The sequence below is a fragment of the Cyprinus carpio genome, chromosome A24 (genome assembly GCF_018340385.1).
Source record: "Cyprinus carpio isolate SPL01 chromosome A24, ASM1834038v1, whole genome shotgun sequence".
Lineage (NCBI taxonomy): Eukaryota > Metazoa > Chordata > Actinopteri > Cypriniformes > Cyprinidae > Cyprinus > Cyprinus carpio.
Genome location: NC_056595.1, coordinates 14,632,427 through 14,647,018, shown reverse-complemented (window position 1 = coordinate 14,647,018; position 14,592 = coordinate 14,632,427). Strand labels below are relative to the sequence as shown.

Below are 14,592 nucleotides of genomic sequence, written 5' to 3'. Positions count from 1 at the left end.
GTGTATTTGATTACACGGGTGACGTTAAAAGATTTCATACTTTGTTTTTGCAGTTTGCAAATAAAAATATGACCATAAATATTCTATTAATATTAATATATATTAATATATATATATTAATATATATATATATATATATTATATATATATATATATATATATATATATTAATATATATATATATATATTTTTTTTTTTTTTTTAAATGATAGGAAGTTGTTTTAAAGGCCAATCTTTGAATTTGATCACAAAGATTTTTTCATCATTAAAAATGTATGTTTATGATCTCACTGTAGGTGGTGCTACTGTTTACTTAGGATCGTTTACAAAGGAAAAAACAATTACTTATAATACAATATATAACAAAAATAAAATACAAAAAGGAAAAAAAAAAACCGATTCCTTATAAACCAATATATAACAATATGAAAATTTAAGTAATGTAAAATATAAAAATGTGATGTCACTGCAGTCCGAAGAATGAAACCGTTTGGTTGTTTTTAACTCAAGGTATTTGAAAACAACACACATTGAGACATTGATGTCTCCTTTGCAGCTTCTTTCTAAATTCTTTTATTTCAATAAATACGTCAATAAAATATTGAAGAACCAAGACAGAATTAAATGTCTAGATGAATAGTTCACATGTGGGAGTTCAGGACATCTTGTATCCAAGAGTACTGAAGATAGACAATTCCAGCTAGTCTTTACACTGATCTGAAATCAGCCCTGCTGATAGTCAAAATAGACACTAATGCATTCATTTGACTTCAAATGTGAGATGCTCTTTAAAAGGAATTCCTTGAGTTTTAGATGCAAATGAGTCTGTTGACTAAATGGGCACAAAATAAAATTTTTGTTCACTTGACAACTACAACAACAACCTTGAAACCTGTAAGAAAAGCATTAGCGTTCTAATTTAACAAATGGGGGCAAATATATATAAAATAATTATGTAGCATAAAAAAACAAGAGGATACTGAGAGAGTGCTCTTCAAGCTTCTGTAGTTTTTGCATTTGTTCTCATTTACTTGTTCATGTTGAAATTCATTTTTACTTTGTCTATTTCAAGATCCTTTATTGATATCTTGCAGACACTACATGAACGATTTCATCAGATTGATTTTGAGCAGCTCACATTGTAGGTCAAACTAATGGGGAGCTCCTGATTATTGTAAAGAAGTCAGACTTTCACCACTGTACATCTTATAGTTCACAAACATGGAAAAAGCCATTTCAAATTCACAGAAGGGCTTGATTTCACATCTTACACCCCAATTTTTGTCACATTCTAATACTGAAGTCATCATCTGAAATACCTTTTCAACACAATATTTTATGAAAAACACTGACAATAAGAGGTCTGGAAAAAGTATGCACTCATTTTGTGGTTCTGAAATTGTGATCATAATACAGCACAGTTTACAAAATCATTTTAAAGTGGAGATATATGTAAAAGGATGGAATTAATACAGCATGGTCTCCATTAAGCTGCGTTTTGTTGTTTGCATGCCAAGCACTAACTATCATGTTAGTCCCTCATTAATCTTAAGTAAACCAAATAATACCTATGTAAATGATTACACATGGCTAAAAACTTCTCCATGACTTCAAAAGTAACTGCATTACATCTAATGAACTGCCAAACTAGCTTTATAAACCCATCACAGACTACTGAAAATCTGAGGTTTGCATAATATTAGGCAGAAGTTTAATTATATATAGTCGGTGCATAAGAATAGAGCCAGTGCTTGAGGATCTCCCTGTAGCTGAAGCACATGCTCATATATGTCAACAGCTCCCAAACCAAAGTGGAGAATCCATTCTCATTCTGCTATGGCTTTACCAATGCTATCACTAAAGCTGCTCAGATATGCTCAGGTATTTGGACACAGAAGCAGCATTAGCGGTCGACTGATTTGAATCTGGGTTTGAATCGGTGTGTTCACACTACACACAAATATGATTTGGTTTTCAAATCTGACTTTTGTGATCAAACCAGTGATGAAATCTATAATGGGTCTATCTACATTGGGTACTATAGTAATGATGATGTCAGCACGATGCCAGGAGACTGTATCATTCATAGCTGTTCACACAAAGGACGATAACTATAATGTTTTAATGAATTCTACTTCTATGAAAATAGGAAAGTCACACCACAATGTTAACTACACAGAGAAACAATATCACTGAAATCTCTTTCAAATATTACTTTTTTTTTTTTTTACATGATATAAAAATCGGCAGCCAATCAAAATCCACCCGACTATAAATAGCTTGAATGTTTAAAGTGGCATATGAAAACACTGCAGTGCGCACATAATAAACAGAACATTTTCGTTCTTTGGTGTGGACACCAATCTTGTTATAGTTATCTTTATAGTTATCGTACTTGGTGTGAATGTGCCTTAAAAGTGGAAAGGGAGGATGAAAAATGTAAAGTTAAGCCTCGGCTCATATCTATCATGATATCTCTTAAGCTTTTGACCAAATGAGACATTTAGGAATTCATACTGTGTCCAAAATCACTGACTTGATCACCAATTCACTACAGAGTCACATACTTCACTATACACTCTTAAAAATAAAGGTTCTGAAAGGGGGGTTTCGCAGTGATGCCATAGAAGGTCCATTTTGGGTTCCCAAAAGAACCTGTCATTGAACAGTTCTTAAAAGAATCATTTCTTTTCCTATTGTGAAGGACATTTTAATAATCTAAAGAACCTTTTTCCACTTTGAAAAAAAAAAAACCTTCTGTGCAATGGAAAGGTCCATGGATGTTAAAGGTTCTTCTTGAAACCATATGCCAATGAAGAATTTTTGTGTACATAAGGAAAGAGTGAGAAAAATTGACAGATTTAGTTTGTCATTCCATGTCTGATCTTACCAATCATGCTGAGAAAGAAAAAACTGATTTGAATCAGATTTCAAACCAGATATGAAAGTGGTTTGGATTAGGTTTTTAAACTTCAGGTTTCATGTTTTTTTTTTTTTTTTTTGCTGTTCACACTTACAAAAAACAAAACCGGTTTGAATACGGATTCGCCAAAAAAATCCATCAAATTGATCTGACCAAAGCCTGACTTCTTTGAGACCTAATACTAGACCACTGAACAAACATCTGATCCCGCAGTGTGCATCAAAACACATATGGCCTTTTGAGAGTCAATCACTGAATAGACAGAATGATTATGAAGATGAAGAATGAGAAGACAAGGCTTTGAAGTCCTTCTCCAAATGCATTTTAGCAGTCCAGTCCACTCAGTGCTTAGCATGTTAGCCAGCAAACCTCACTGCTGATGGGGCAATCTGAGGCACTGAACTTAAATACAGCACTATGTGATCCATCTGGAGGAGGCTGAAAGTTCTAGTACAGCTCCTTGAATACCACCCAAATCACACTGACGATAACCAAACCATCCAAACTAACAAGAAGCGAGTTGATAACATCATTTTGAGGTGAATTTCTTCACAAACCTGTTCATAAAAACCATGTGAGATATTCTGCTGTTGGGAATACTGTTGTTAATGATAATAGAGTAGAAAGCATCTGCCTGGAGGCTGTAATGCGGTACGGCGTTGCATAGTACTGATATCCTTTTGTGCTTGTGGTACTTTCGTCTTTGATATAATAGTCTTGGAATCCAAGATTGGATACAGAGAAATGTCCTCTCCGTTCCTCATTTAGCACCATGACATGTCTTCCATACACTTCGACAGCAAATACTCCATGATTTTTCACAACCTGTATTTGCTGTGAGTTTGTACTGGTGACACTGAGATTGGTAAGCACAGCAAGCCCCTGAAAGCCACATGGAGGCACCTGACAGGAAGGCACGTGGAGGCAGATGTCAGGGCGCATGTTCCTTAAATGTGCATTTCCTGCAGCGAACGGGCAGGTGGGGTTATTCCTTTGAGGGCATTTCCAGGGAAGCTTTGGCTGCAGTGTCCGCGGTTGAGTGGGGGCTGGTCAGGGGGCTCGGGACGGGGTGTGAAAACGGGGCAGGAGCGGGTACGAGCGTGGCTCTTGTGGCCTCCCACGTGACAGATGAGCTCGCTGACGGTGCCCAGAGGAGGCAGATGCTGCTGCCAGCGCTCTAGACGATCCTCTTTGTATTTAATTGAGTACCAGGTGAGGAATATGAACACAAAGCCCACAAACTTGAGGCTGGCGGCCAGGCCAAAGTACACGAAGCGGAAGGAAGTGACATCATACTCCCAGCAAGAGCCGTGAATACCGCAGTCCTGCTGCCAAAGCATGCAGGTGGTGTCAATCACCGCACCAAAGTAGATTGGTGTGGGAATGTAGGCTGCAGACATGGAAGAAGAAGAGAATTTTGGTAAAGGGAAGTTTGATTTATTAATCAAATCTAGTCACTTTATGGCTCTGCAAGCTTTACATTTTACACTGCATTTGTTCCTTCATCTTATTTAACTTAAATGTATAATGCTTTGTACTGAGCTGTAGTTTATGTTTAAGAACACAAGGTGGTGCAATATGAAAAGTTCTGCTGCAGTGATAAACAAGACTGGTGGATTTCATACCAAAGTTAGTTTTTAAAGCTTTGCATTCCTCAAGTAAATAAAGCATTTGTGACATACCCAGAGTTCTTAGCAACACAAACTGCATTCCTAAAGCAAACGGACGTTCTTGCTCTTCTACTGACCTGCAAAAGAAAATGACTTTATTGTATTGTTTAATACCCTCTACTACTAAATAAAATAAATTGAAATAATATTAATAATAATAAATAAATTATGATACAATACCATTTAAAAGCTTGGAGTCAGTTTGATATTTTTTTTTTTTAAATAAATTATTTTAAGTCAGAAAGAATGCACTTAATTGATCAAACATGACATGAAAGACAAGGTTACAGTAGTGTTCTATTTCAAATAAATGCTTTTTTTCTTTTTTTTTCTATGCATCAAATAATCCTGAAAAAAAGTATCAGTTTCCACCAAAAATATTAAGATGGTGTTTTCAACATTGAAAATTAGAACTGTTAATATAAAATTTTAAAATATATTAAAATATAAAAGTTATTTTCATTTTGAATAATTTTTCAAAATATTCAAAATTATCAAATAAATGCAGCCTTGCTGAGCATAACAGACTTCTTTCAAAAACATCAATGTCTTACTGATTCCAAATGTTTAAAGTGCCCTAATGATGTCTGATTTTAATTAAGAAAAAATGCACCTTTAAAGTCATCATGAAAGATCAGAAATATATTAGTTACTGTTTCCTACCTGAGAGTGACAATAATGGCAGAGGGCTGTGCGCAAGCTGTGATGAGTGTAACGATGAAGAGGAAGATGAGGAAGGGGATGAGTGTGTTGCAGGTGCGATCACACTTCCCTGACACTGCAAATCCATTCTCGTTCAGGTAGGTCTTCACTATGACCAGTTGCAGCTGGTTGCCTTGGCCACTGGTGGGTGGTGTGATGACCTGCCTGCTCTGCACGCATGCACAGTCTGTGTAGTTTCTGATCTGCATTAAAAAAAATGCACATGAGCATTACCACAGATATGCAAAAATTCAAAAGACACTGTTGCAATGCAATTCTGTGATTATGCAAAATATTAATGCCAAATTACATTTATAATAAAAACTATAATAATAATTATACATTTATAATTAACAATAATCAGGGATCCAAATTTTATGCAGTAAATTTATGCTCTGACTCAAAAGTGACAAGACATGTTGACACCAACTAGCTTTCAGACCTGCTTTTTTGTATTGACTGATTTTTTTCAACGATAAAAGGACACTGTATCAGTGTCCCAGACCAATAGGCAAAGATAGTGAGATGAGATGTTTACATGTAAATAAATGTAGCTGGAATGAAAGACCTGTACAGAACTTCTGACTAGATGATTAAGATTTAATATCAGTGTTTGGTGTTGGGTATGTCTTGACCTGAAATGATCTGTGCTGTCCTAAAAATCTGGAGCATCTCCAGAAAGACATGCAGTGTGGCTCACCCCGGTGCTGTCATTGCCAACAGTGCTGCATCCCGCCAGGCAGGGGTTGAAATATGTGATGCCATCTGAGCCACAGACAGGAGCGTACTCGTTGATCCGACAGCCACAATTCACATTACAGCCTCCCGTCAGGTTTCTGTGGGTCAGAGTGAGTGTCGGCCTGAAGAAAAACAGAAACAGAGGGGCAAGAGGTTTTTTTAGTTTAAGAATAAAAGGCATCACATCAGCTGCTGTAGGCAATGTTTGCAATATTCTAAAATGCATTAATTATGACCTGCCATATAACACTGAAAAAAGGTGTTCTGGGAAATCACACTTGTCTATGTGACAACCCTAGACTAGGCTCTGTATTCATGCATTAACTAAAGATTGAACTCATCAGCCAAAAAGAAAATGAAATAAATGCAATATAAATCATATATTTGATAATACATACATCACATTTGCAATAAATGAATGAATACATTATAAAATATATTATTTATTTACTTTATTATTTTTCTAATTTTAGAATTATGATCATTTCGTGACAAACATATAATGTTACTGAGTCAAATGGATTTGCAAATATACATACATATACTTTCGATTCTAAATAAGTAAATAGAAATATATTTCAGGATAGTGATTATTATATGGTGAACATGTTACTGTGTCAAATGAAAGCACATACATGTATAAATAAATAAAATATGTGATCTCAGACCTTGAACTGTTATCTATGGACTATACAGTTGGTAAAGAAAAGAATCACCCCTCTTTAAAACAATCACATTTTGTTGCTTTGCAGCCTTAAATGAAGACGGACACAGTATGTTTTATCCAGCCTGTATTTACTCAGTGCAACTTATAACATTCAAGTGAAAGATATAACACTAACATGTCAAAAAAAAATAAAAACCAGAATCACAGTTGGAGAAAGGATCAGTTATTTTAATGCTGTGGGAACGGCAGGCAAATTCAAACAGAGCTCTTTCCCACATAAAACACAGAGCAATCAGCAACAGCTCTGGTTGACTTTACATTATCCTCTCAGATCTACAGCAGAATGAGGGGATGAATCACGGCATTACACAGCCAGCAAGATGGACGGAAACAGCAGCGATCAGAATCCAGTCTTTAAACACTGAATGAGACAGACCCCTCTGCTATAAAACTACACACCATAATAGTCATCTCTCATTCTTATAGGACATAAAAGGATAACATGGTGCTTTGGTTTGTCATTTTGAAGTTTGGCAGCTCACATTCTAGTTCCCTTTTACAGCCTCCTGTTGTTTTAGGCTGCAAAGCAGCAAAATGTGATTATTTTAAAGGGGAGTGATTCTTTTCTGTACCAACCGGATGCAGACAAAGTAGGCTTTAAGCTTCAGTTAACGGAAGCTGTTTTCTCATCAAGGTCACCCGAGCTGAAACAGCTGTGGTTAGTAAATGAATAAATAATAAATAAGAGCTTCTGAATGTGCATTTGTGTCTCCTTTAACTATAAAGAAAACTGTTATAGAACATAAAGGATGACAAAGGCTAACCTTGAGAAATGTAGTTGAAATAATTAGTTTGGACGGATGTGAAATGTAAGCATTTACTCATTAATTTGAGCACAAATGCATTGTATTTCCACATCTGTGTCTGACGGGGCAGCTCTATGTGTTGAAAGGGCCTCGCACTTAAATGCTATGCCTTCCACAAACATGCTGTCTCGCTGGTCAGGGCCCTGCAAACTCCCTTACTGCATACTTCAGCACAAGAAACTTGTTATATCACTCAATGGTGCCTTGTAAGGTGAACAACAGGAAATAGACAACTCACATAACAGAAAAGCAAAGCAAACCACACATCTCACACATAACATAAAATAAAACAAACCAAAAATTAAGAAATAAAAATGAGAAGTATTTCTCTCCACTTATTAAATTCATACCACATATTCAATTTTTTAAATATGTACACTATAATTTTATATTGTATATTTGTATATTACTATAAAGTTAGACAATTACATAAATAAATGGACAAAAATGTTTCTCGTTTTATTTTTAATTGTATGTATATATTTTTTAATTGTATGTATATATTTCTTATATAGATATATATATATATATATATATTTTATTTATTTTTTTAATTTAGTAAATTTTATATGTGTGTGTGTGTGTGTGTGTGTGTGTGTGTATATGTGTTACATACGTTTTTAATAGGCCCAGTTTTTATTTATTTTTTAATTTAGTTAATTTTCAGCTTCAGATAAAGTTTAAAAACACACACTTACATTCTCCTTATGAGGGGCCGTACAAGCCATAATTCATTCTGGCACTCTCACACACTTACATTCTCCTTTCACATACATATATTCTTGCTTTCACACACTTACATTCTCCTTTCACATACAGTACATGCATTTCTACTGTCACACACTTACATTCTCCATTCACATACATACATATCTACTCTTACACACATACATTCGCCTTTTACATACATATAGTTTTGCTTTCACACACTTACATTCTCCTTACACATGCATACATTTCTACTCTCACACACACACATACATTCTCCTTTCACAGACATATATTCTTGCTTTCACACACTTTCATTCTCCATTCACATACATACATTAGTACTCGCACACACATACATTCTCCTTTCACTTACATGCATTTCTACTCTCTCACACATATACATTCTCCTTACACATACATACATTTTTTGCTTTCACACACATGCATTCTCCTTTTACAATCATATATTTTTACCCTTTTATTGGTATCCATTACTTCCTGTTTAAGCAGGAAGTCACTCTCAGACCAGGAAATACATGTGCAAGACTTGCTCAGCTCTTCCTCACAATTTTACAGTGATGCTATTCAAAGTCATCCTGTTTTCTTTTCAAGTACATATTTTAAGTTTTAACTTTAACATATCATTATGTAACCTACGTGTTCTACAGATCTGTGTACAAGCGTAAACACAGGGCGTAACTCTAAGGAAATTTTCTGCTTGGCCAGTGGTTTAATTTTACTGGTCCTGTTCAGCCAGTGGTTTAAATTTTTTCCTTGCCCTGGCAAAATTTTCACAGGCCTTGCCACAATCAATCAATCAATAAATCAGTAAATAAGACTTATTGTTTTCATTGTTGACTGTAACATTGTATTGTAATAAATAACCATTTTGCACAAATAGGTACAATAGTTCAAAGATAGAACTGAAATGAACCATGTTTTTTCAGGTCTTTCAGGTACGTCTAACTCTATTCCAGTTAAGGATGCACTGATCAGGATTTTTTGTGACCAATTTCATTTTTCGGTTTTATTTATTTATTTTACAATCATTGCCAATTTATTTAGTTCTTATTACTTTTATTATTATTATTATTAATTATTTTTTTTATTTATTTTTTTTTTAATACATTTATTAAATGTTTATTTTACTCTGTTACTGGCCAAACTAACCTTGAACAAACAAACAAACAACCAAAAATATATGCAACATGAAGCAACTGCACAAAACAAAAACAACACCTGCTGAATGAATATTTTATTATTACTCTTTATTATTATTAGTTTTATTATCTTAATTATATGTATGTCTGCACTATGTTTGCACTTTCTATACTGGAAGCTCATGACAGCAAGATGATTTTCTTCTGCATGTAAACACACTTGGCAATAAAGCTCTTTCTGATTCTGATGAAAATGCAAATTCAATCTCTGACAGCAGGTGGCGCTAATAGAACACTGGCGTTTCCTGAGTTATTGCTGAACGCAGCGCTGCGCTAAATAACACTCCTTTAATGTGTAGTTAACGACGGTAAGAGGAAAAAAAATGCCTTTGAAACTTTTCGGAAGACAGTCAGTTCTCCTCAGAAATACACCTATATTCACCCCACCCTTATTCCATAATTATGGTTTTCTTTCAGTATTGTCTCTCTGTTGCGCGACTATTCTCTCCTCTTTGTGTCCGTCTTCAGTGCATCTGTCTTAAAGATAATATATCATGATGATCACTACATTTGTGTTACCAAATTGCATCCTGTCAGGAATAACCTCACAACTCGCTCAAGGGACGAGGCCATGTATTCTTTTCACAATGATAATATTTATTTATTTATTTTTTAAAACCCAGATAGCTTGCTGAAATACTTCTGCGGCCACCTCATCTACCTCAGCCATGCTGATCAAGACCTGGGCCCCTCATATATATATCTATCTACATCTATCCATCCATCCATCCATCCATCCATCTATCATATATGTTACATAATCCTTTCTTTCTTCATCTTTAATTTATCCAGCCAAGAGCAATTTTCAGGTGGCTTAATATGTTGAAATCAATCAATCAAACACCAATGGTTACTAATTTCACATAAATATGCAAATTTTAAAGGGATACTCCACAACAAAACAAAAATAAAATAATTAAACAAACAACTTACCCCCATGTCGTTCCAAACCCGTAAAAGCTCCGTTCGTCTTCAGAGCATAATTTAAGATATTTTGGATGAAAACCTGGAGGCCTGTGACTGTCCCATAGACTGGCAAGTAAATAACAGTGTCAAGGTCCATAAAAGGTATGAAAGTCGTCGTCAGGATATTCCATGTATGCGCTGTTTCTATGTGTATTTAGCTTTGATTTGAAAGAAAACAGAGCATCCTTGTGGAGTGTTCTGACGACGACTTACATACCTTTTATGGACCTTGACACTGTTATTTACTTGCCAGTCTATGGGACAGTCACAGGCCTCCCGGTTTTCAATCCAAAATATCTTTAATTGTGTTCCGAAGACGAACGTAGCTTTAATGGGTTTGGAACGACATGGGGGCAAGTGATTAATGACAACATTTTCATTTTAGGGATGGGTTATCACTTCAAGGCCTGAACTATGCATTAGTTGAGCATGCTTTCTCAACAGGTATAATACATTTAAGAAGAAAAAAGGTTGTCTAGGATTAGCTAGAGCTGCAAGCAAACAACCACAAAATCGATCACATACTGACTCATCAAAATGTATTTTCAGACCATACGTGCAGACATAAGTAAGGGCATTGAAATGTGCCATGACACAAGAAACAGCTATTGTACCTGCTGTTCAACATATGCTTCTTACATCATTTGTACTTGTAATATGTAAGAGTTTATACAACTCTAGTACAATTGAAACCACAAAACGTAAATAGGATACCTAAATCTGTGCAGTATACATCAAATCCTACACTGAAAAGTTTTAATGCTTGCGTATTTCACTTACCCTGTGGTATAAGGGATATTGATCCCACCCAGGTTTATGCTCTCACAGCCCACAATAAAGAGTGTGGAGAAGCACAGAAGAGACACCCCACTGCAGATCATGGCCAGCTTTGCGGACTCACGAGCTCCAAGCTTGAGTTTCTTTATGATGTAGCCACCCAGTACAATGCCAACCCCTGCACTGGGCACGATAATGACCCCTAAATGAAAAAAAAGATCAGTCACAATACTCAATATTGTAAACAATATTGTAATACACAAACATCATACTTGAATGAAAAAGTCAAGAAATGTGTAGCCAAGAGCACATCAACATGTCACTTGTTGACACACACACACACACACACACACACACACACACACACACAGTATATATATATAAATATATATATATATATATATATATATATATATATATATATATATAGGGGACAAAAATAAAATTCTAGAAGTAAAATGTGACAGTGCAGCTCAAGGAAACGAATGTCCACATATTTCTATGGGTGGAAGTTAACACAAAGACCTAAAGGAATGTAAGCATCCTGAACATAGTTCACAGGACCATCATGAAAAAGAAACACATCTGTTCACGTCACAGCCATTTAGCTGTGAATTTTTGAGTCTAAAGACTGGAGCAAAGAGTAAAAAAAAAAATGCAACAAAAAAAAAAAAAAAGGACAAACGCTAATGTAGTGATTGAGCGACTAAGAACCAAAGACAGACATAACAGGCTGGCAGAATAGCAGTGAGCAGGGACAGAAATGTGTGTGAGGCAGAGCAGTGTGTCACACGTGCTGGCATCACAGCTTGGGATTTGAAAGTCAAAGCTGACTGCTGGTAGTTCGAGGTCACTGTGTAAATCCACTGGGTGGGCAAGGCAAGCACATGCCTGCTTTCAGCACGGACAACAGTGAACGTTTCATAAAAACAAATAATGTGTAAGAAACGCTGGGTAGAAACTCAGGCTCACTCTCTGTCATAATTGCATTGTAACACAATCTAAACAGAATTCATATTCAACATCAGTCTCTTTTTGATTCCGTCAAGGTAACCCCTTTAGGTATTTTTCTAGCTAAACCATAAAAGTCTTTATATATCCATTAGCATTATTATTTAGCTCAATGGCAGTCATGTGGTTGGTGCAATACCCTATTCCATCGCAGAATTTCTCCCTTTCTTGCCAAAAAGCAAGAAAAGTACTTGTGTAGAAATGAGAGAAAACCACTTATTTAACAATCATTTTCAAGATGGAAAAAATAATAACTTTTAATGTACATACAAGCTTAAATAGTCAAATTAAACTTAAACTGAAATGATATTTATTTTGTTTGGGTTTTGCTTTCAGTTAGCATTTTACCAGCTTAAATTACTAGCTTAGAGTAACACTAACTGAAAAGTCAAAAGAAAATCAGGCACTTATACAACAAGACAAAGGCATTAACAAACAAGGCATTAAAAAGTTATCATAGTTTAAAAACCTGTAATATTAAGATACATACAAAAAAACAAACCAACACATTCTTAACTGTGAAAGGTTATCCCATTTCTACTGGAATTTAAATCTCAGTGGCTTTTACAACCAGAGGCTGGGCAATGTGCATCTTGGAAGACTGATTTTTATTGTGAGTGACGACAGGTTGAGCGTTCTAAGATGGGTGATGTGTCGATGCTAACAGTTTATCCAACTAGCATAGCATAGTGTTAACTACAAAAAAAATCTAACAAAAAAATTATAATAATAAAAAATAAAAATCAGGTGAAAAATTCTTAATAACAATTAAATATTAGCTATTGGTATGTTCCTTAGCTACCTGCTTAACCTACTAACCAGCATTGTGTTAACTGAAAAAAAAAAAAAAAAAAAAAGGCACTGGTAAAAATCTACTATGAAAAAAATGCAAATATTTACTATTTATATGTTTTTAATTAAAAAGACAGAATACACAGCAAATTTTGAATGGCCATCAATGGATTGTTAGTGTGTAGCTGCAAAATCTACTAGCAGGGGCTAACTGGACCATGCTAACCAGATGCAAACTTTGACCTCTTGAGCTAACCCAGCAAGCATTCCTTAGTCAGCCAACTTCAACAGTAAGTTCACCAGCTAGACTAGCACTAAACTAGCATAAACTAGCCAAATCCATGGCAGTCAGCTTCAAGCTGATTACACCTAACTTCATTACACTCCATCAAATGTTTGTGCACCCACACAAGGATAAACACACATACCCTTCCAACCTGACAAGGTGGTAAGAACGCCTGTTCATGAGACAGCCACGGCTGTGTGAAGCCAATACAGTGTTACTCTGGGCTATATTTAGCCAGAAGTGCATCAGGAACACCTCCCTGTCATGAAATAGAAGGAGAAACAAGCACTTTTCACACAAACCCTCAGTGTATCTAGAAGGAGAGCAGGGAAAGTCTCCTTGAGAGGATGTCTTGGGAGATTCAGGCCAGACTGCATGCACAGCTGGCATAGAGCTCTCTCTGTGTGTGTGTGTGTGTGTGTTGAGGATGAGGGGAGGGTGGGACATGCAAAGGCAAAGTACAACGATTCCTGTAGGCCACAAGCTGGAGCAAAGCAGGGTGTTAATGACCACAACCCACTGACAGATCTCTTGCATGCGCGCGCGTGCACACACACACACACACACACACACACACACACACACACACACACACACACACACAATTGTATCGCTGTCATTAGTGCCGTCTGAAGTCATTTGGACTTCAGTGAGACACAGTGAGATACAGTGAGATGCATGATAGTAAGAAAAGAAATGAAACTGAAAATAAACGCTTTGTTATCAAACCTCTGTTTGATGTTAGACAACAAGTTTTAAATTACTGTTATTAAAACAGAAAGTTCTAACTCTTAATTTTGGATGAGTCATGTTTAATGGCACTAAAAAAATACAGACACGCACATGTGATGCACATTATGCAATAATGTCAAGTTACTATGTTACTTAGCAAATGTAAATGACCTACAGCTAGACAAGTGTTATTTGGCCAAATAATTGTTTTTCTTATGATAAATATTAATTAACTAAACATATTTTCATTAATAATATTAATGCACATATCCATAATAAAACAAAATAATTTATAACATTAATAATATTAATAATTATTGCAATTATTATTATTATTATTAAATATAATTATGTGTAATTATTGTTATTATATATAATTATTTAATATAAATACATATAAATATGCATACCTTTAATAAATATAAATATGCATACCTTTTTTATTAAAATCTTGGTTTACACACTTCTGTGATTGCCCATTAACTACATAACCACAATATATTTTGATTAACATTTGTGTCGTACACAAGT

At 35.2% G+C, this 14,592-nt stretch overlaps 1 protein-coding gene across 3 annotated transcripts in view; it reads right to left on the bottom strand.

Annotated features, from left to right (window-relative positions):
• Positions 1 to 560: 560 nt before the first annotated feature.
• LOC109048992 (solute carrier organic anion transporter family member 5A1-like) overlaps positions 561 to 14,592 on the bottom strand; it is a 45,767-nt gene continuing 31,735 nt past the window's right edge. For all 3 annotated transcript variants that reach the window (XM_042714289.1, XM_042714290.1, XM_042714291.1), the window contains 5 exons: positions 11,244 to 11,442; positions 5,996 to 6,155; positions 5,257 to 5,498; positions 4,606 to 4,670; positions 561 to 4,313 (listed from right to left, as the gene is read on the bottom strand). In XM_042714289.1, the coding sequence (XP_042570223.1) occupies positions 3,871 to 4,313; positions 4,606 to 4,670; positions 5,257 to 5,498; positions 5,996 to 6,155; positions 11,244 to 11,442 (1,109 nt within the window). In that variant the 3' untranslated portion in view covers positions 561 to 3,870. The remainder of the gene's footprint in view (positions 4,314 to 4,605; positions 4,671 to 5,256; positions 5,499 to 5,995; positions 6,156 to 11,243; positions 11,443 to 14,592) is intronic.